This window comes from Oncorhynchus masou, unplaced genomic scaffold (assembly GCF_036934945.1).
Source record: "Oncorhynchus masou masou isolate Uvic2021 unplaced genomic scaffold, UVic_Omas_1.1 unplaced_scaffold_1653, whole genome shotgun sequence".
Taxonomy (NCBI): domain Eukaryota; kingdom Metazoa; phylum Chordata; class Actinopteri; order Salmoniformes; family Salmonidae; genus Oncorhynchus; species Oncorhynchus masou.
The window spans coordinates 46,581-70,300 of NW_027016822.1; the positions used below are offsets into that span (position 1 = coordinate 46,581).

At 40.5% G+C, this 23,720-nt stretch overlaps 1 protein-coding gene across 1 annotated transcript; it reads left to right on the forward strand.

Moving 5' to 3' along the window:
* Window positions 1–1,005: 1,005 nt before the first annotated feature.
* On the forward strand, window positions 1,006–17,924 carry LOC135539185 (cytochrome P450 2K4). The gene is made up of 9 exons (XM_064965017.1): window positions 1,006–1,357; window positions 3,140–3,302; window positions 6,218–6,367; window positions 6,553–6,713; window positions 7,917–8,096; window positions 11,609–11,750; window positions 13,146–13,330; window positions 14,354–14,495; window positions 14,608–17,924. Exons 1-9 carry the CDS (start codon window positions 1,154–1,156, stop codon window positions 14,793–14,795), a joined length of 1,515 nt encoding a protein of 504 aa, XP_064821089.1. The 5' UTR covers window positions 1,006–1,153; the 3' UTR covers window positions 14,796–17,924.
* The last annotated feature ends 5,796 nt before the right edge of the window (window positions 17,925–23,720 follow it).

The following is a 23,720-nucleotide window of genomic DNA, read 5'->3' on the forward strand; positions in this document are numbered from 1 at the left end:
TACAAATTAAATGAAAAGCTGCCATAGCTTTGTAGATTTGTCAGTAGCACCATGGGTAGTGAACCTCTTTTGATCAATTTAAAGGAGAGATGAGACATACTAACCCATCGAGAGTGGGAGGTTGGGGAAGCAGATCTCCACTCAAATCCTTGAAAATTTAAAAAAAGAAATGACAAAACTTTTGGAGAGAAAATTAAATATTGGGTCGACTTCTGGCTTAGACTACACATGATATACAAATATAGGACTAGGATGAAAAAGCATATTTTTAATTGAAGTATCTGTATATGCAGGGCTAAGGTGACTTCTGTTAGTTATGCTTCCCTCTACTCAAGAAGAGGTTTTCAGACTTTTACAGAGATTGGAAATGTATTCTGTCTTTGGAATGTGTGAACTGACCTTTGTAACCTCAAGTGGCAGAGGGATTATTGGGATCCAGCCTGACCTGTTCTTTCTCTCACTGTCTGCACTGAAGATAGTTTTACCAGACCATTTACCTGATCATCATTGACTCACACTAAACAAATAAAACATCAAATGTGGAACACCTTCAAGTGTCTAAAAATGTATTATATATGATTGGAGATATGTGTCAATCAGTAATTTATTATCTTTTTTATATGATATTTATAGAGTTTTCAAAGTATATAGACAACAGAGGGGATTTCTGAAGATATTTAGTAACACAATCAAATCCCAAATATGATTAGATTTAAACTCATTCTATCTACGTAACCCTCACCATCCCTTTGGTGATGGAATAAAGTTTACATGTGTTAATCTGGTCTATCAGCCTAATTCCATTTCGCCGGGCGTATAAATGCCTTTCGATGTATTACCTTTTTTGTTAAGACCAGGACACAAATCATATGGAGAGTTTGTCAATGATCTGCATGTGAGATCATGTGAGTTTCACAATTGTTTGATATGTTGACAGACCTGCTGGAGTTTCAATTGTTTAGCTCCTCCTCTGAGGTTGTACCCTGCCTCTTCTCATCTTGCTCCAAAGGGTGGTGTGGGGAGGTTATACAAATAGCATTCATTGGAGTTCTGTTGTCGTGGAAGTTTTCTGAGCACACACACTTGTTCCATAACGGAGCATTGGTGTGTTGTATTTTTAGCCCAGTATAAGGTGTATGAGCTCAGTCTGAAGATGTCTCTTATAGAAGGTCTTCTACAGACATCAAGCACAGTGACACTGCTGGGTACTGTGCTGTTTCTGCTGGTCCTCTACCTCCGCTCCTCTGGTTCCAGCTCTGAGGAACAGGGGAAGGAGCCTCCAGGACCGAGGCCACTGCCCCTGCTTGGTAACATGCTCCAGCTGGACCTCAAGAAGCCCTACTGCACTCTCTGTGAGGTAAGATGAAGTCATCCTTTGCTTTCAGAACAAAACATGTTGAGGTTGACTTGATCTGTGAGATTTGATCTGTTTTTTGCTATTTTACCAGGTTTGAAAAGTTCAGTAAGCAAACTGATGAATGAACTCTGGCACATTGTAGCTGGTTAATGTTGTTTTAATGTTCTATTCTGTAGTGTATTTCAATATATATATATATATATATATATATATATATGTCCTGCCCAAGTAGCCTGGTCCCAGATGTTTTTTTTGTTGGGAACCAGGCTATGGACAAAATACTTTGTGACAGTGACCAATGTGTTGCAAGGAAAGAGATGAGGTCACTTTAGAAAGTAAAGGGGAAACCTGGTCATTTGTACAACTGAACACATTGAACTGAAATGTGTCTTCCCCATTTAACACAACCCCTCTGAATCAGAGAGGTGCGGGGGGCTGCCATAATCGACATCCACGTCTTCGGCGCCCGAGATGCACCCTAGGAATATCCCTTCAGGGATCTTGTTATAACAGACCTGGGTTCAAATACATAGTGTACTTAAGTATTTGACATTTTGTGTTTGAGTATTTTGTAATACACAGCCAAAAACAACTACATCAAATAAAAACAACAAGTAGTTGTAAATACATGCCACTTGTAACATAGGTGCAGTTAATGACCAGTGCAGTTAATGACATGACCAGACAAACAATACTATCTGATGACGGATAATAAAATAGTGCTTTTTAAAGGGAAGGTAATCAAGGGAGTAATGAAGTCCAGGTGTGACTGATGATGAGTCGCAAGTGTTCGCAATGATGGTTGCCATGTGTGCATAAAGATGGGTTGCCAGGTGTGCATAAACATGGGTTGCCATGTGTGCATAACGATGGGTTGCCATGTGTACATAATGATGGGTTGCCAGGTGTGCATAAAGATGGGTTGCCATGTGTACATAATGAAGGGTTGCCAGGTGTGCATAAAGATGGGTTGCCATGTGTGCATAATGATGGTTGCCAGGTGTGCATAATGATGGTTGCCAGGTGTGCATAATGATGGTTGCCAGGTGTGCATAATGATGGGTTGCCATGTGTTGCCATGTGTGCATAATGATGGTTGCCAGGTGTGCACAATGATGGTTGCCAGGTGTGCATAAAGATGGTTGCCTGGTGTGCATAATGATGGTTGCCATGTGTGCATAATGTGGTTGCCAGGTGTGCATAATGAGGGTTGCCATGTGTGCATAATGATGGTTGCCAGGTGTGCATAAAGATGGGTTGCCAGGTGTGCATAAACATGGGTTGCCAGGTGTGCATAAAGATGGGTTGCCAGGTGTACATAATGATGGGTTGCCAGGTGTGCATAAAGATGGGTTGCCAGGTGTGCATAAAGATGGGTTGCCATGTGTGCATAATGATGGTTGCCAGGTGTGCATAATGATGGTTGCCAGGTGTGCATAATGATGGTTGCCAGGTGTGCACAATGATGGTTGCCAGGTGTGCATAAAGATGGTTGCCTGGTGTGCATAATGATGGTTGCCATGTGTGCATAATGTCGGTTGCCATGTGTGCATAATGTCGGTTGCCAGGTGTGCATAATGAGGGGTTGCCATGTGTGCATAATGATGGTTGCCAGGTGTGCATAAAGATGGGTTGCCAGGTGTACATAATGATGGGTTGCCAGGTGTGCATAAAGATGGGTTGCCAGGTGTGCATAAAGATGGGTTGCCAGGTGTGCATAAAGATGGGTTGCCATGTGTACATAATGATGGGTTGTACTTTATGTATACTTTATCTGTCCAGCTCTCCAAGAAATATGGTTCCATCTTCACGGTTCACTTTGGAACCAAGAAAGTGGTTGTTCTGGCAGGATACAAGACGGTCAAGCAGGCGCTGGTCAACCAGGCAGAGGACTTTGGGGACAGGGACATCACTCCTGTGTTCCATGATTTCAACCAAGGACATGGTAATGACATTTTACTCTTATGCTGGCTATGTCCTATTATTAAAGGGATAGTTCACCCAAATGACAACCTGTCTTGTTGATTTCCTTAATCTGTAACCAGTCTATGAACAAGCTAAAACAGCAATCCATGCGTTTGTTCTCCAATGTATGTCTTGGCCACAAATATGAGCATAGGATGAGTCAACAAAATTGTGGGTATGAGTTAACAAATTATGAACTTTTAAAAGTGAGATTTCCACCTAACAGTTACTTTAAATAAACATTATTAAGCTACACAATCAATTTCAGTCACTTTGAGATGAGTTGAAACTTAAATGCATTACAATCTGTTGAAAGTCTTATTCTAGCCTGGTGGAAGAAGTCTGATTGCTGCATTCACCATTCTGTTTTGCTGCATGTATATAAGCCTGCACTTTATCCAACAGATTGGCATTTGGAATAAGCCAGAAAATGGCTGGTCCAATCAGTGCCCTTGCAGAAACAGTGGTTGGGTTTAGGACAACAACCAATGTTGCCAAATACTGTGTTTGAATTAGGCTGTCCTCTGGTTGGTTGAAAGTGATCCAATAGCTGACAAGTTAATTTTTAATAATACCACTCATTTCTGACATTTGAGACTAGAATAGTGCATGCAGAGATCAGGCAAGAATGGTGAATGCAGAGGATCAGGCTAGAATGGTGAATGCAGAGATCAGGCTAGAATGGTGAATGCAGAGATCAGGCTAGAATGGTGAATGCAGAGATCAGGCTAGAATGGTGAATGCAGAGTGAAATGGTGAATGCAGAGATCATGCTAGAATGGTGAATGCAGAGATCAGGCTAGAATGGTAAATGCAGAGATCAGGCTAGAATGGTGAATGCAGAGATCAGACTAGAATGGTGAATGCAGAGATCAGACTAGAATGGTGAATGCAGAGATCAGGCTGTTTCCACAATTCATCAAATGTTCTTATTCTAATCTTCTGCAGATAATATAAATGTCTAAAATAGTTACAGATGATCATGATCAGAAAGGATGCAGAGACACTTTGGCAGATTATGTATATATATATATATATATGTATGTATGTATGTATGTATGTATGTATGTATGTATGTATGTATGTATGTATGTATGTATGTATGTATGTATGTATCTATGTATCTATGTATCTATGTATCTATGTGTATATACAGTGCCTTGCGAATGTATTCGGCCCCCTTGAACTTTGCAACCTTTTGCCACATTTCAGGCTTCAAACATAAAGATATAAAACTGTATTTTTTTGTGAAGAATCAACAACAAGTGGGACACAATCATGAAGTGGAACGACATTTATTGGATATTTCAAACTTTTTTAACAAATCAAAAACTGAAAAATTGGGCGTGCAAAATTATTCAGCCCCTTTACTTTCAGTGCAGCAAACTCTCTCCAGAAGTTCAGTGAGGATCTCTGAATGATCCAATGTTGACCTAAATGACTAATGATGATAAATAAAATCCACCTGTGTGTAATCAAGTCTCCGTATAAATGCACCTGCACTGTGATAGTCTCAGAGGTCCGTTAAAAGCGCAGAGAGCATCATGAAGAACAAGGACACACCAGGCAGGTCCGAGATACTGTTGTGAAGAAGTTTAAAGCCGGATTTGGATACAAAAAGATTTCCCAAGCTTTAAACATCCCAAGGAGCACTGTGCAAGCGATAATATTGAAATGGAAGGAGTATCAGACCACTGCAAATCTTCCAAGACCTGGCCGTCCCTCTAAACTTTCAGCTCATACAAGGAGAAGACTGATCAGAGATGCAGCCAAGAGGCCCATGATCACTCTGGATGAACTGCAGAGATCTACAGCTGAGGTGGGAGACTCTGTCCATAGGACAACAATCAGTCGTATATTGCACAAATCTGGCCTTTATGGAAGAGTGGCAAGAAGAAAGCCATTTCTTAAAGATATCCATAAAAAGTGTCGTTTAAAGTTTGCCACACGCCACCTGGGAGACACACCAAACATGTGGAAGAAGGTGCTCTGGTCAGATGAAACCAAAATTGAACTTTTTGGCAACAATGCAAAATGTTATGTTTGGCGTAAAAGCAACACAGCTCATCACCCTGATCACACCATACCCACTGTCAAACATGGTGGTGGCAGCATCATGGTTTGGCCTGCTTTTCTTCAGCAGGGACAGGGAAGATGGTTGAAATTGATGGGAAGATGGATGGAGCCAAATACAGGACCATTCTGGAAGAAAACCTGATGGAGTCTGCAAAAGACCTGAGACTGGGACGGAGATTTGTCTTCCAACAAGACAATGATCCAAAACACAAAGCAAAATCTACAATGGAATGGTTCAAAAATAAACATATCCAGGTGTTAGAATGGCCAAGTCAAAGTCCAGACCTGAATCCAATCGAGAATCTGTGGAAAGAACTGAAAACTGCTGTTCACAAATGCTCTCCATCCAACCTCACTGAGCTCGAGCTGTTTTGCAAGGAGGAATGGGAAAAAAAATTCAGTCTCTCGATGTGGAAAACTGATAGAGACATACCCCAAGCGACTTACAGCTGCAATCGCAGCAAAAGGTGGCGCTACAAAGTATTAACTTAAGGGGGCTGAATAATTTTGCCCGCCCAATTTTTCAGTTTTTGATTTATTAAAAAAGTTGGAAATATCCAATAAATGTCGTTCCACTTCATGATTGTGTCCCACTTGTTGTTGATTCTTCACAAAAAATACAGTTTTATATCTTTATGTTTGAAGCCTGAAATGTGGCAAATGGTCGCAAAGTTCAAGGGGGCTGAATACTTTCGCAAGGCACTGTATATATATGTATATGTGTGTGTACATGATCATTATAAATGGCATATTATAGTAAATATAATTTATTAATATTACACTTTGAATTGTCATGGAAACAAACTACGTTCTCTACAGGGATTCTGTTTGCCAATGGAGACTCATGGAAAGAGATGAGGCGCTTTGCCCTGACAAACCTTAGAGACTTTGGGATGGGCAAGAAAGGGAGTGAGGAGAAAATCTTGGAGGAAATCCCCTACCTGATTGAAGTGTTGGAAAAACATGAGGGTAAGAGAATCAGTATCTCTACACTAGTAGTAGAAGTGGTATGATGTATTTTCAGGGTTGCCTAGGTTTGATTGCCTGGTTAAAAATCAGGCTATTTTTAACCACATTATTAGTAAATAGCTAAGTGATTGTGTGGGTTCTGGAAATCTTATTTTGTAATTAATTAGATGTTGTATCTATTCCAGGTAAGGCATTTGACACAGCACAGCCTGTGCTTTATGCCGCCTCCAACATAATCTCGGCCATTGTCTTTGGCAGCAGGTTTGAATACACTGACCCACTATTCACAGGCATGGTGAACAGGACCAATGAGAATGTTCACGTTATAGGTTCTGCATCAATTCAGGTAGTCTGCTTATTCAGGCCATTTTGTTTTTACTGTATTTTCAGAGTAAATAATGTCTGTCTTAGTGCAATCAATAAAACAAGGAAACAGAACACCTGTTATGAATTCTTGCAAATTAAAATGTACATACTCAGTTATACTTTAGTTGATGTGCCAGTAAACTTATTATAAACCATTATTGTACAGTTTATAACCCATTACTAAGCTGCTTATAAGTCATTATATACAATATTCATGATGTATACGTATAACATATCAAATAAAATCCTCATAGCCCAGTCCAAGCTCTTTGTCCTGGCACACCAATGGTGGATCCAGCTTCCCCCTGAAGCTAGGACAGCAGAGTCCCTGCCCATCTCCCGAAAACATCTGAAACTCTAACTCCTCACAAAAAGTATCTTAAATAAACCCCTTGCACCCACCCCCCAAAAAGTTCCTGAACAACAGGTTTCTAGCTCTGACTTTGCTGACTTTTTTCTCAAAACTACTTTGAGAAAAGTGCACTTACTATGCCTGTGACATGTGATTGTCCCACCAAGCTATCTTAAGATGAATGCACTAACTGTGAATCGCTCTGGATAAGAGCATCTGCTAAATTGCTAAAATATTTTGTACAATTAATTATATCATTGCAATTATTATATATCATATGGAAACATAATAACTAGTGATGGGCACCGATATACAAAATTATATCACTATCAGTACTATTTTTGTGATTCCATATCGTATCGGTTTGCATAAAATATAATGCACCTGTGTATGTTCACTTTTCTGTTCACTTCCATGGCTCTTTTGTTACTGTTGGCATATTGTCCTTTAGGCCAGGCGTGAATATTCTGGTATTATAATATTGTATTCATACTGGTTAGTTAGGGAGGCATATTTTATAGGACCATCAACAGGCAAGTAATTAAATATGCTAAATTGAATATGCTAACCTGTGAGGTCTGTTTAGAGATTTGTGTATGCAGGAAAAGTAATGTGTTATTTTTACAGAATAGTAAAAATAATAAACCGACATTACAATATGCCTTGCTCATATCGATATCAAAGAATATCTAATATCACTATTGGTGCTCACAACTAATAATTACATATTTATGTGTATCACATTTGTATTTAATGATCTAACCATAGTTGCGGTGTGTTATAATTAATATAATATTGTTTTATGTGTATTCTACCTGAATCTCTGTGTAGATGTACAACATGTTTCCCTGGTTGGGTCCGTGGATAAACAACCTGACACATCTGAAAAAGAATGTTGCTGATATGAAGATGGAGATGACAGAGCTGGTGAGGGGCCTGAAGGAGACTCTGAACCCTCATATGTGTAGAGGCTTTGTGGACTCGTTCCTCGTCCGAAAGCAAACCCTGGAGGTATGAAGATTTCATGCAGAATCTGCATCTCACTCATTCATAACAAAGTGTTGCATTAACATTGCTCAGTATGACTATACAGAATAGAATTAATCAATAAGGTCCGAGGGGGTGTGGTATCTGGTCAGTTTACCACAGCCAAGGCACTGCATGACGCGAAGTGCAGTGCCTGTATACAGTCCTTGTATATTGGCCATATTCCACAAAACCCAGAGGTGCCTTGCTGGTGTTATAAACTTGTTACCAACATAATTAGAACAGTAAATAAGTAGTTTTGCGCCACACTAGTGGTATATTGTCTAAGTTACCAAGACATTCGGACAATCAGTATCCAGGAACCAAACTGCCGGGTTTATAGTACTTATTACACCACCTTGTGGTTCACTTTCCTGCTGAAAAACACAACTAACTTCAGTTGTCCAACACTAACATCCCACTGGGCACAGACGTCAATTCAACATCTATTCGACGTTGATTCAACATGATTTAATTAAAATGATGTGGAAAATGTTGATTCAACCAGTTTGACTGAATGCCAGCTGAGGGAGGATAGAACTAGAGTTTTCTCTGTATCAGTAGATTCACATGTAAACTCAGACTCAAACACTAAAACACTTCCTCAGGCTGATTTAAAAGAATGTGTTGATTATCTGTTTTGTTTGCTTTTTTGTTATTTTCCATATTATTTCTATCTCTGTTAAGCTACACAGGAAATGGCTAAAAAATAGCCCATATTATATTAACCATATAATTTTATTCGTACATATGTATAGAAAACACTCAAAAGTTTCTAAAACTGTTCAAATTATGTCTATGTATAACAGAACTGATATGGCAGGAGACACCCTGAGGACAAACCATCCCCCCAAAAAAGAAATTCAGCCTAACACTATTTTCAATGGCTATCACTTTTATTATTTTTATTTTTATTATTATTTTTATTTTTATTAAGTCCTCCCAGATTGCAGTTCCTATGGCTTCCACTAGATGTCAACAGTCTTTAGAAAGAGTTTCATGCTGGATTTTTGGAAAAATGAGCATGAAATTCTATTTTTTCTAGGTGGCTCCCATTTGGCTGGAGTGTTTCCAAGCGTGTGGAAGATAGCACGTTCTTTGGTATTTTTCTCCGGTAAAGACAATAACGATTCTCCGTCTTAAATGTTATTGTTTATTTACGTATTAGGGTACCTACGGTTTGATTATAAACGTTGTTTGACTTGTTTGGAAAAGTTTATTATTAATGTTTGGGATTCATTTTGTATGCATTTTGATGGAGGGAAACTGGGTGGATTATTAACTGAAGCGTGCCAGCTAAACTGAGTTTTTATTGATATAAAGGACATTATCGAACAAAAGGACCATTTGTGATGTAACTACCGTCCCACCTGCCCATAAGAAGTTTTAATATATGTAGCCTTAGAAATAAGGTTAATACAATTAATAACATCAGATATGTATTCATATATTAGCCATTTATGAGACTCACGTCGATAAATCATTTGATACATCATTAGCAATACAATGATATAACATCTACAGAAGACAAAGGAATGCATATGGGCGAGTTGTTGCTGTACATATTCAGAGCCATATCCCTGTAATGCTTAGAGAGGATCTCGTGTTATTGCAGGTTCACCTGCCTCCTCTAAAGCCTATTTTAGTGTAGCTCCTATAGGCCACTATGTTCTAACTGTCAGTATCCAGATAATGTGTGTGAAATTAATGATGGGGGCTCCTGAGTGGCGCAGAGGTCTAAGGCACTGCATCTCAGTGCTCGAGGCATCACTACAGACCCTGGTTCGATTCCAGGCTGGCTCACAACTGGTCTTGATTGGAGTCCCACAGGGCGACGTACAATTGGGCCAGCATTGTTAGGGTTTGGCCGGAGTACGCCATCATGGTTAATAATAATAAAAGATGGGACTAAAATAGTGTATGAGATCATACAAACGATTTTCAATTCAAATGAAATTGTATTTGTCACATGCTGAATACAACCGGTGTAGACCTTAATGCGTACTTACAAGTCCTTAATCAATAATGCAGTTTTAAGAAAAATTAAACAAAAAAACAAACATTTTGCTGTGACTCTTATGTGGATGATGTTAAAAAATAGTTGTTGGTCTGATGTGATTAATAAGGAGCATCCAGACGCTGCAATTGATGCATTTATGAAATTGATTCTTCTAGTTATTGATAAGCATGTACCTTTTAAGAAACTGGCTCCATGGATTGATGAGGAATTGAATAACTGTATAGTTGAAAGAGATGGGGGGAAAAGGAGCGGCTAATTAGTCTGGCTGCACATCTGACTGGCTGAAGGTGAAGTGAAGAAATGATTGTCGATCAATAATGACAAACCTCCTGGCATTGACAACTGTCATGTCTTTAATCTGAGCCCAGATAAGTGTTTGTCCTCAGGCCTGGTTCTAACAACCAACCTATCATCTTACTGGCAGCTCTTAGCAAACTGTTGGAAAAAATGGTGTTTGACCAAATACAATGCTATTTCTGTGTAAACACATTAAGACTTTCAGAATGCTTATAGAGAAGGGCACTGGACATGCACTGGCACAGATGACTGATGGTTGGTTTAAAGAAATGTATAGTAAAAATATTTCAGTGCAGCCTTTAATATTAGTGACCATAATGTGTTGAATAATCCTCTGTGTTATGGCTTTTCAACCTCAGCTCTGAATCCACAATATGGCAATCTATCTAATAGAACCCAAGGGGGGTTTCTTTAATGGAAGCTTCTCTAATGTTAAACATGTAAAGTGTGGTGTACTGCATGGCAGCTCTCTTGGCCCTCTACTCTTTTCTATTTTTACCAATGACCTGCCACTGGCATTAAACAGAGCCTGTGTGCCCATGTATGCTGATGGTTCAACCCGTCAGCAATCACAGCTAGTGAAATCACTGCAACACTAAACAAAGAGTTGCAGTCAGTTTGAGAATGGGTGACCAGTAATAAACTGGTCCTGAACATATCCAAAATGATGCATTGTATTGATAAAAATCATTCCCTAAGTTCTGGACCTCAGCTGAATCTGGTAATCAATGGTGTGGCTGAGGATATTAAATTACCTGGTGCTCCTTTAGATTGTAAACTCTCATGGTCAGAACATATTGATTCAATGATTGTAAAGATTTGAAGAGGACTGTCCGTGATAAATAGATGCTCTGCTTTTTTTCAATCAAATGTATTTATAAAGCCCTTCTGCCATCAGCTGATGTCAAAGTGCTGTAAAAAACCCAGCCTAAAACAGCAAGCAATGCAGGTGTAGAAGCACCACTCTCCACAAAGCAAGCTCTAGTTTGATCTTATCTTAATTATTGTCCAGTCAAAAGAAGGGCCAACTTAATCTGCCCAGAACAGCATGACACATTTATCTCTTCATTGTAATCAGAGGGCTAATATCAATACTATGCATGTCAGTTTCTCTTGGCTAAGAGTTGACGAAAGATGGACTGTACATAACTCATGTCATCTGAGGGTTTGTTTCTGTTAGGAATCTGGCAATATGGATTCTTTCTACCATGACGACAACCTGGTATTTAGTGTTGGTAACATGTTTGGTGCTGGTACCGACACCACCGGGACAACCCTGTGCTGGGGTCTGCTGCTAATGGCCAAGTACCCCCATATACAGGGTAAGGATTGATATAAACACAAACACATGAACGCACACACACCACAGGAGGCTGCTGAGGGGAGGACGGCTCATAATAATGGCAGGAATGGAGTGGTATCAAAAATATGGAAACCATGTGTTCGATTCCGTTCCAGCCATTACTATGAGCCTGTCCTCCCCAATTAATGTGCCACCTGTGACACACAGACATTAAACAGTAAAGCACTCATGGTGTTACAAGTTACAAACATTGGCAAAGAGCCGGATTGAAGAATATATTATGAAACTAGACAAGGATGGCTTGGTTAATGAAGGTTAAACGTTAACTGAGGAACATCTTCCTCAGAACAGTCTCAAATTGTTGGAGCATGGACTCTAGAAGGTTTCGAAAGCATTCCAGAGATGCTGGCCCATGTTGAATCCAATGCTTTCGACAGTTGTCAAGTTGGCTGGATGTCCTTTGGGCGGTGGACCATTCTTGATACACACGGGAAACTGTTGAGTGTGAAAAGCCCAGCGGAGTTGCAGTTCTTGACACATACCGATGCGCTTGGCACCTTCACCATACCCCGTTCAAAGGCACTTAAATATTTTGTCTTGCCCATTCACCCTCTGAATGGAACGCATACACAATCCATGTCTCAAGACCCACTGGTTGACGCTTATTTATAAAACCCTCTTAAGCCTCACTCCCCCCTATCTGAGATAACTACTGCAGCCGTCATCCTCCACATACAACACCCATTCTGCCAGTCACATTCTGTTAAAGGTCCCCAAAGCGCATACTTTCCTGGGTCGCTCCTCTTTTCAGTTCGCTGCAGCTACGACTGGAACGAGCTGCGACTGGAAAGAGCTGCGACTGGAACGAGCTGCAACAAACACTCAAGCTAGACAGTTTTATCTCAATCTCTTCATTCAAAGACTCAATCATGGACAGTCTTACTGACAGTGGTTGATTTGCGTGATGTATTGTTCTCCACCTTCCCCTTTGTGCTGTTGTCTGTGCCCAGTAATGTTAGTACCATGCTGTGTTGTCATCTTAGGTCTCTCTTTATGTAGTTTTGTGTTCTCTCTTTGTGATGTGTGGTGTCCTATATTTATATTTAATATTATCCCAGCCCCCGTCCCTTCAGGAGGCCTTTTGGTAGGCCTTCATTGTAAATAAGAATTTGTTCTTAACTGACTTGCCTAGTTAAATAATGTCTCAATTGTCTCGAGGATTAAAAATCCTTTGTTAACCTGTCTCTTCCCCTTCAGTTACACTGATTGAAGTGGATTTAACAAGAGACAGTAGGAGATCATAGCTTTCACCTGGTCAGTCTGTCATGGAAAGAAGAGCAGGAGTTTTAAATGTTTGTATACTCAGTGTACATTTCACTGTATAAACTCCAAACCTCCCTACTTTCTGTCTCAGACCGGGTCCAGGAGGAGATCAACAGGGTTATAGGAAGTCGTCAAACCTTGGTAGAGGACAGGAAGAACCTGCCCTACACTGATGCAGTGATCCATGAGACCCAGAGACTGGCCAACATTACACCCATGGCCGTCCCTCACACCACCAGCCGAGATGTCACCTTCCAGGGATATTTCATCAAAAAGGTCAGATACCTGGATATCCAAATCTCTGTGTTTATGTTGTGACCAACTTCATATTGTCTTCTTTTTTTCTGAAGGGAAGTTACAGGTTCAAAAAACAATAAAAGAAATGCATACAAATAGAAGCCCAATCCATTCCCCCCCTTCAGTCCCTATCCAACCCCGCATCCTCCTTCCCCACCTGGAAACCATGTCTCCCACCCGCCTGTATAAATGTATGGTTGGGATTACAGGATGCCAAGGTCATATTTTTCAATTGTAACATGTGAGCTGGGAGTCGTGAAGCAAGTTCAGGGAGTGAATCATATAATCAATAAACTAAACATAATACAAAACAAGAACAAACAATACACAGACATGAAACAGAAACAATGCCTGGGTAAGAACCAAAGGGAGAAATATATGGAAGGTAATCAGGCAGGTGATGGTGTCCAGTTGAGTCTGAGGTGCTGGTGCGCGTAATGATGGTGACAGGTGTGTGTATAATAATGAGCAGCCTGGTAACCTAGCGTGCTGGAGAGGGAGTATACGTGACATCTATATTCTGTTCCAGTTAAATGATTGTTCAGATTGAATTAGATCTGTGGACCATACTGTTTAAATGGCTAGCTCAGAATATGAGCTTTCCAAAAGTTGTTTATATATTATAGAGATCAGTCCTTTTGGGAGCCCAGATAGTGTATTTATAAATCTATCACTGGAAGGTTTTGTAGTTGGGGTTCCCAAGGGACTCTGTAGACCAGCATAGCTGACTTTAGTAGTCAATATAGAAAAAAGGAGTTGTATGTATCTTTCAAATCTTGGAAAGTTCTCAAACCATAAATGTCCATGATATCGGTAAGGATTCCACATTTGGGGGATGCAAAAAGACGGCATCCAGATCACAACACATTATTGTGAAATATTGGAGTATGGGCATGCCATAAGTGTATATTTCTGCCTGAAGTTGCAATCCATTCCTATTAAACAACGTTTCATCACTTTTACTCTGAAAATAAGGGGTCCTGTGCTTCACTCTTACTGCAGGGGACATCTGTGATTCCTCTACTGACGTCGGTCCTACAGGATGATAGTGAATGGGAGACCCCCCACACCTTTAACCCCTCCCACTTTCTGGATGAGCAGGGAGGATTTGTCAAGAGGGACGCCTTCATGGCCTTCTCTGCAGGTAGATTAACTTCATTATATAACAAATTGTTTAATTGCAAGAAGTAGATCAATTCAAGTTGCCTTTTGGACAGACTTCATGCTATTTTCTGTATATTTGGTCTCTCTCACAGGTCGTAGGGTGTGTCTGGGGGAGGGTCTGGCCAGGATGGAGCTCTTCCTCTTCTTCACCTCCCTCCTGCAGCGCTTTCGTTTCTCTCCTCCTCCTGGAGTAACAGAGGATGATCTGGACCTCACACCATCCGTGGGGTTCACCCTCCACCCTTCACCTCACCAGCTGTGTGCTGTGAGCCGGGTCTGAGATTTGAACATGAAAACATTGGTGGGGCAAAAACTCAATCAAAAAAGCTAAAATGCATCAAAACCACTACACATTAAATGTACCATTATAAAAAATTATCCCAGAAATGAGCTTGCTCGACACACAAACATTATTATATTTTGTTTATGATCGGTTCATAGGCTACTTCCAATATCTTTTACATTTAATTACACTGAAGACTACGGTTGTGGAACATATTTTTATAGAGTGAAGTCTATTTTACTTCATTTTCAGCATCGGTCTGCAGTGTTTCTAAGTATTGCTAAGAGTATTGGGACGCAGTCCAACACGTTCTGAGGGTAGTTGCATCCGCCTGTCTGTTCATAAGATATTCCTGTTAATAATACAGCAACAAAGTTTATAAAGCTTCTTCGTTTCAATCATTGCATCTTAAGTTCCATGGGTTATTAAAACAGGGTCTTATCCTGTTTTAACAGTGCCTATTAAAACAGGATAAATCACTAGAATTCAAATGCTTTTTTGACAACACCCCTTTTGATTTGAACGAAACCTTCCATATATATTTGCCAATTGTAAAAGTGCTCAGAATGTGACTTATTAAATAAATATTTTTATTCCCAAGAAATGAGGACCTGGTTGTCGATAAACCAAAATACAAATGTATTTGTTTCTGGTATGTACTGCCCCCCTGCTGCCATGACGGATGCTATTGGTGCTATATTTTGAATGTTTAACACCTGTTCTGTCCTCGGACTGGGTCATTTTAGGGGATTTGAATCTGGATTAGCTATCCCTGGCTGCAGATCAATTTAAGTTTATATTTTTATTTTTATCTTACTCAATTGATCTCAAAACCCACATGGCCCTGTTAACTCTTCATTGATTGAGTTAATTCTTACTAATAACCCCCATAAATATTTGTGTAGTGGAGTATTTGCATATGATCTCAGTGATAATTGTCCTATAGGATGTATTAGAGATACGACACGGCAAAACACTAATCATCGTTTAATTAAGAAACATTTTTTTTTTTTTAAATCTTGATACTACCCATCCCGGATCCGGGATCGTGAATACAGCCTCAGGCTCATTAGCATAACACAACGTTAATGAAATAAATATGCCTGCTCTCAAGCTTAGCCTTTTGTTAACAACACTGTCATCTCAGATTTTCAAAATATGCTTTTAAACCATAGCATTTCAAGCATTTGTGTAAGAGTATTGATAGCTAGCTTAGCATTTAGCGTAGCATTTAGCACGCAACATTTTCACAAAAACCAGAAAACCAATAAATAAAATCATTTACCTTTGAAGAACTTCGGATGTTTTCAATGAGGAGACTCTCAGTTACATAGCAAATGTTCAGTTTTTCCTGTTTTTCACTCCTCTTTCTATTCTGGTTAGAGAATGGTACTGGCTAGACTGGTACTGTAAAAAAATATATATATTTCATTAAAATCATTCAATAACTTCGTCTTAGCGGCGATAATATATTTTCATGCTAATTTTATCTTACCTGCAAGATGTTAGGTTGATCATTGTGGACAATATCAGATTTATTTTAAATACACAAACTATACATTTAGCAATTTTTTGGGGTATCACAACACAGAAAAGTAAAATGTCTCCAGCTGTGTATTATAAAGTGCCTTCAGAAATTATTCAGACCCGATTTACTTTTTCCACATTGTTATGTTTCAGCAGTATTCTAAAATGGATTAAATGAATACAAATCATCAATCTACACACACAACCCCAGAATGACAACGCAAAAACAGGTTTTTGCAAATGTATTAAACCACAAACAGATACGTAATTTACATAAGTGTTCAGACCTTTTCTATAAGACTCTAAATGGAGTTTAAGTGCATCATGTTTCAATTGATCATCTTTGATGTTTCTACATTTTGAATGGAATCCACCTGTGGTAAATTCAATTGATTGGATATGATTTGGAAAGGCACACACCTGTTTATATTAAGATCCCACAGTTGACAGTGCACGTCAGAGCAAAAACCAAGCCTTGAGGTTGAAAGAATTGTCCGTAGAGCTCAGAGACAAATTTGTGTCGAGGCACAGAGACTCTTCCTAGAGCTGGCCGCCCGACAAAACTAAGCAGTTGGGGGATAAGGACCTTTGTCAGGGAGGTGACCAAGAACCCGATGGTCACTCTGACAGAGCCCTGGAGATCCTCCTTCCAGAAGGACTACCAGCTCTGCAGCACTCTACTAATCAGGCCTTTATGGTAGAGTGGCCAGACGGAAGCCACTCCTCAGTAAAAGGCACATGACAGTCCGCTTGGAGTTTGCGAAAGGCACCTAAAGACTCTCAGCACATGAGAAACAACATTCTATTGTCTGATGAAACCAAGATTGAACTCTTTGGGGTGAATGCCAAAAGTCATGTCTGGAGGAAACTGGCACCATCCCTTCGGTGGGGATGTTTTTCAGAGGCAGGGACTGGGAGACTAGTCAGGATTGAGGGATAGATGAACAGAGCAAAGTACAGATCGATCCTTGATAAAAACCTGCTCCAGAACCCTCAGGACCTCAGACTGGGGCGAAGATTCAACTTCTAACAGGACTACGAGCCTAAGCACACAGCCAAGACAACACAGGAGTGGCTTTAGAACAAGTCTCAATGTCCTTGAGTGGCCGAGCAAGAGCCCGGACTTGAACCCAATCTAACATCTCTGGAGAGACCTGAAAATAGCTGTACAGCAACGCTCCCCATCCAACCTGACAGAGCTTGAGAGGATATTCAGAGAAGAATGGGAGAAACTCCCCAAATACAGGTGTTCCAAGTTTGTAGCGTCATACCCAAGAAGACTCGAGGCTGTAATCTCTGCCAAAGGTGCTTCAACAAAGTACGGAGTACAGGGTCTGAATACTTATGTAAATGTGATATTTACGTTTTTAATATTTAAAGGGGAGCGAGGAGAAAATATTTTCTGAACCTGTTTTTGTTTTGTCATTATGGGGTATTGTGTGTAGATTGAGGGGGGAAAACGATTTAATCCATTTTAGAATGAGGCTGTAACCTAACAAAATGTGGAAAAAGTCAAGGGGTCTGAATACTTTCCGAAGGCACCGCATATTTATATTGACTATGTTTCCAGTAGTAATAATAAAGAAAATTTGACTTGTTTTTCAGTGTTGGAGGCCTCATTTTATATGTGAATAATTAAAACATGCACATAGTGGACCTTAGATAAGTTTGTAGACTTTATACACTCAAATAAGAATATCTACAAGACCTCGAGTTAAGACTGTGCTGAAATCAGATATTGTTATTGCACACAAAGTCTATTGTAGATAACAAATGATTGAACAAAATCCTGCTGCATGTGCAGGCCAGGTAAGATTAAGAATGCTGCATTTATATAAAGTGGTCTTATTTCTCAGATGCTGTATCATGAAAAGAACAGCTCCATTTGAAAATGTAGACTAATATTTAATTTAACCCAGTGGGATTATCAGGGCTGTATTTACGAGAACCATACAAAAGTAAACGGGCCAAAACTGGGCAGAACTAACGTGAATTTGTCCAATAAGAAACACTTGTTTTCCTTGCAAAACGTTTTCCATTTTACCTGATTTCACTAAAGAAATTATTTTATTTGAAAATGCAATTGACTATTCACCCTTTAATAAAACATACTTTAAACAAAAACATGATACGGAAGCATTGCAAAATTATCCAAATAGTTTAAATGAGAGAGGAATGGAAATGTTTGTTGCTAATAGTAGCCAACTTGTTTTTACCTCCTTGTCATTCATTAGCCAAGTTACAATAAAAGCGTATGAACTTTTCTACACGAGTGCCTTTATATTTTTAAAAGGTTTGCACTGTTCACACTACCAGAATCTTTATTGCTTGTTTAACGGTTCATCACCATTTCAAAGAGCACCTATCATCTGACATAGATTGCCAAAGAGGCGCTCCTCCTCTGTTTTGTTAAATAGATCATTATGAGATGTGGTAATGATCTGTAGGAACTATACTGTTTAAACCTGCTAGAATGAGCCAGAAGTTATTTCTGGATACCTAGCCACTCCTCTTCTGCTAAACATGAACCCTACAGAAGGCGGGGTCTACTTACAGTTGATACACCTTAGTCAAATACATTTAAACTCAGTTTTTCACAATTCCTGACATTTAGTAAAAATTCCCTGTCTTAGGTCAGTCAGGATCACAACTTTATTTTACGAATGTGAAATGTCAGAATAATAGTAGAGTTATTTATTTCAGCTTTTATTTATTTCATCACATTCCCAGTGGGTCAGAAGTGTACATACACTCAATTAGTATTTGGTAGCATTGCCTTTAAATTGTTTAACTTGGGCCAAACGTGTCGGGTAGCCTTTCACAAGCTTCCCACAATTAATTGGGTGAATTTTGGCCCATTCCTCCTGACAGAGCTGGTGTAACTGAGTCAGGGTTGTAGACCTCATTCCTCCTGACAGAGCTGGTGTAACTGAGTCAGGGTTGTAGACCTCATTCCTCCTGACAGAGCTGGTATAACTGAGTCAGGGTTGTAGGCCTCCTTGCTCACCCACGCTTTATCAGTTCTGCCAACCAAATTTCCATAGGATTGAGGTCAGGGCTTTGTGATGGCCACTCCAATACCTTGACTTTGTTGTCCTTAAGCAATTTTGCCACGACTTTGGAAGTATGCTTGGGGTCATTGTCCATTTGGAAGACCCATTTACGACCAAGCTTTAACTTCCTGACTGATGTCTTGAGATGTTGCTTCAATATATCCACATCATTTTCCTTCCTCATGCAGCCATCTATTTTGTGAAGTGCACCAGTCCCTCCTGCAGCAAAGCACCTCCACAACATGATGCTGCCACCCCCTTGCTTCACGGTTGGGATGGTGTTCTTCGGCTTGCAAGTCTCCCCCTTTTTCCTCCAAACATAACAATGGTCATTATGGGCAAACAGTTCTATTTTTGTTTCATCAGACCAGAGGACATTTCTTCAAAAAGTACGATATGCAGTTGCAAACCGTAGTCTGGCTTTTTTATGGCGGTTTTGGAGCAGTGGCTTCTTCCTTGCTGGGCGGCCTTTCAGGTTATGTCAATATAGGACTTGTTTTACTGTGGATTGAGATACTTTTGTACCTGTTTCCTCTCGCATCTTCACAAGGTCCTTTACTGTTGTTCTGAGATTGCACTTTTCACACCAAAGTACGTTCATCTCTAGGAGACTGAACACATCTTCTTCCTGAGCGGTATGATGGCTGCATTGTCACATGGTGTTTATACTTGCGTACTATTGTTTGTACAGATGAATGTGGTACCTTCAGGCATTTGGAAATTGCTGACTTGTGGAGGAACCAGACTTGTGGAGGTCTACAATTTTTTTTCTGAGGTCTTGGCTGATTTCTTTTAATTTTCCCATGATGTCAAGCAAAGAGGCACTGAGTTTGAAGGTAGGCCTTGAAATACACAATGTAACTCCAAGTCAATCACACTTCTGTGAAATTAAACTGTCCACGTAGGAAGCAACCCTGATTGACAATAAATTGCACATGCTGTTGTGCAAATGGAATAGACAACAGGTGGAAATTATAGGCAATTAGCAAGACACTCCCAATAAAGGAGTGGTTTTGTAGGTGGTGACCACAGACCACTTCTCAGTTCCTATGCTTCCTGGCTGATGTTTTGGTCACTTTTGAATGCCGGCGGTGCTTTCACTCTAGTGGTAGCATGAGACGGAGTCTACAACCCACCCAAGTGGCTCAGGTAGTGCAGCTCATCCAGGATGGTACATCAATGCGAGCTGTGGCAAGAAGGTTTGCTGTGTCTGTCAGCGTAGTGTCCAGAGCATGGAGGCGCTACCAAGAGACAGGCCAGTACATCAGGAGACGTGGAGGAGGCCGTAGGAGGGCAACAACCCAGCAGCAGGACCGCTAACTCCGCCTTTGTGCAAGGAGGAGCAGGAGGAGCACTGCCAGAGCCCTGCAAAATGACCTCCAGCAGGCCACAAATGTGCATGTGTCTGCTCAAACGGTCAGAAACAGACTCCATGAGGGTGGTATGAGGGCCCGACGTCCACAGGTGGGGGTTGTGCTTACAGCCCAAAACCATTCAGGACGTTTGGCATTTGCCAGAGAACACCGAGATTGGCAAATTCGCCACTGGCGCCCTGTGTTCTTTACAGATGAAAGCAGGTTCACACTGAGCACATGTGACAGACGTGACAGAGTCTGGAGACGATGGGGAGAACATTCTGCTGCCTGCAACATCCTTCAGCATGACCGGTTTGGCGGTGGGTCAGTCATGGTGTGGGGTGGCATTTCTTTGGGGGCCGCACAGCCCTCCATGTGCTCGCCAGAGGTAGCCTGACTGCCATTAGGTACCGAGATTAGATCCTCAGACCCCTTGTGAGACCATATGCTGGTGCGGTTGGCCCTGGGTTCCTCCTAATGCAAGTCAATGCTAGACCTCATGTGGCTGGAGTGTGTCAGCAGTTCCTGCAAGAGGAAGGCATTGATGCTATGGACTGGCCCGCCCGTTCCCCAGACCTGAATCCAATTGAACACATCTAGGACATCATGTCTCGCTCCATCCACCAACGCCACGTTGCACCACAGACTGTCCAGGAGTTGCTCATCAGGAGCAAGCCCAGGCATTGTAGGGAGGTCATATAGGCACGTGGAGGCCTCACACACTACTGAGCCTCATTTTGACTTGTTTTAAGGACAAGGGGCGGCATGGTAGCCTAGTGGTTAGAGCGTTAGACTAGTAATCGAAAGGTTGCAAGTTCGAATCCCCGAGCTAACAAGGTACAAATCTGTCGTTCTGCCCCTGAACAGGCAGTTACCCCACTGTTCCTAGGCCGTCATTGAAAATAAGAATTTGTTCTTAACTGACTTGCCTAGTAAAATAAAGGTAAAAAAAAAACTTACATCAAAGTTGGATCAGCCTGTAGTGTGGTTTTCCATTTTAATTTTGCGACTCCAAATCCAGACCTCCATGGGTTGATAAATTTGAATTCCATTGATAATTTGTGTGATTTTGTTGTCAGCATATTCAACTATGTAAAGAAAAAAGTATTTACTAAGAATAATTCATTCATTCAGATCTAGGATGTGTTATTTTAGTGTTCCCTTAATTTTTTTTAGCATTGTACATCCACAGGAAAACCTCCAATTGACTCAAATGATGTCAGTTAGCCTATCAGAAGCTTCTAAAGGCATGACCATTTTCTGGAATGTTCCAAGCTGTTTAAAGGCACAGTCAACTTAGTGTATGTACACTTCTGACCCACTGGAATTGTGATACAGTGAGTATAAATGAAATAATCTGTCTGTAAACAATTGTTGGAAAAATTACTTGTGTCATGCACAAAGTAATGTCCTAACCGACTTGCTAAAACTATAGTTTGTTAACAAGAAATTGGTGGAGTGGTTGAAAAACTAGTTTTAATGACTCCAACCTAAGTGTATGTAGACTTCTGACTTCAATTGTATGTAAGACAGTTATTATGTTGGGCACTGACTTTTCCCAATTCCACATCACTGTCTGATCTTACAGCACTGCTTGTGGAGAGGTCTTCTCCTCCAGGCTCCCAGCACGGTGACACTGCTGGGGGCTGTGCTGTTTCTGCTGGTCCTCTACCTCTTCTTCTCTGGTTCCAGCTCTGAGGAACAGGGGAAGGAGCCTCCAGGACCGAGGCCGCTGCCCCTGCTTGGTAACATGCTGGACCTCAAGAAGCCCTATCACTCTCTCTGTGAGGTAAGATGAAGTCCTGCATTGCTTTTAGAGAAAACCATGTTGAGGTTGTTGATATAATCTGAGGGATGTTATCTGTTTTATCTCACTTATGTAGTTTTCTTGCTATTTCACCAGGTTTGAAAAGTTCAGTAAGCAAACTGATGGAATGAACTCTGTCACATTGTATATGCTTTTAGCTCGTTACTGTTGTTTAATGGTCTATTTTGTAGTGTATTTCAACAGATATGTCCTGCCCAAGTAGCCTGGTCCCAGATCTGTTTTTTTGCTGGGACCAGGCTATGGCCAAAATACTTTGTGACGGTGACCGAAGCAGTGCAAGGAAAGAGATGAGAGGCCATGTTAGACTGTTGAGATGCTCCCTAGGAGTATCCCTTCAGGATCTTGTTGACAAAGCAGACCTGGGTTCAAATACGTAGTGTATTTAAGTATTTGTATTTGACACTTTTCTGTGTTTTTGAGTATTTTTTAATACACAGCCAAAAACAACAACTTCAAAAAAAAAGAAGTAGTTGTAAATGCATACATTCCAAACATATTTCCATTAAGGAATTTTGTCTAAATACTAAATGTTTTTGTAAGTAATTAAAATACATTGAAATATTCCAAACATATTTCCATTAAGGAATTGTCTAAATACTAAATGTTTTTGAAAGTAATTAAAATACATTGAATAGTACTTGAACCCAGGTCTGACCTCAATTATAAACCACTGTCTTCATGCTATTTCTTGATTGATACATGTGATGTCCAGTTTTGTGCTTATTCATAGATCATTACGAGACATAACTGAGTCTATGGTGTACTTTATGTAAACTTTATCTGTCCAGCTCTCCAAGAAATATGGTTCCATCTTCACGGTTCACCTTGGACCCAAGAAAGTGGTTGCCCTGGCAGGATACAAGACGGTCAAGCAGGTGCTGGTCAACCAGGCAGAGGACTTAGGGGACTGGGACATCAATCCTGTGTTCTATGATATAAACCAAGGACATGGTAATGATATCTGACTCTTATTCTGGCTATGTCACATTCGTAAAGGGATAGTTCACCCAAATTGCAACATGTCTTATTTGTTTCATTACCTTGTAAGCTGTCTATGAACAAGCTAAGACTGTCACATCCTGATCTGTCTCACCTGTTTATGTGATTGTCTCCACGCCCCTTCAGGTGTCGCCCATCTCCCCATTATCCCCTGTGTATT

Bases quoted from the DNA above. Each gene is read 5' to 3' on its own strand.
- LOC135539185 (XM_064965017.1), top strand. From the start codon at position 1,154: ATGTCTCTTATAGAAGGTCTTCTACAGACATCAAGCACAGTGACACTG. The intron at 6,368-6,552 runs GTAAGAGAATCA...TATCTATTCCAG, and splicing joins AGTGTTGGAAAAACATGAGG to GTAAGGCATTTGACACAGCA. The intron at 13,331-14,353 runs GTCAGATACCTG...CTCTTACTGCAG, and splicing joins AGGGATATTTCATCAAAAAG to GGGACATCTGTGATTCCTCT.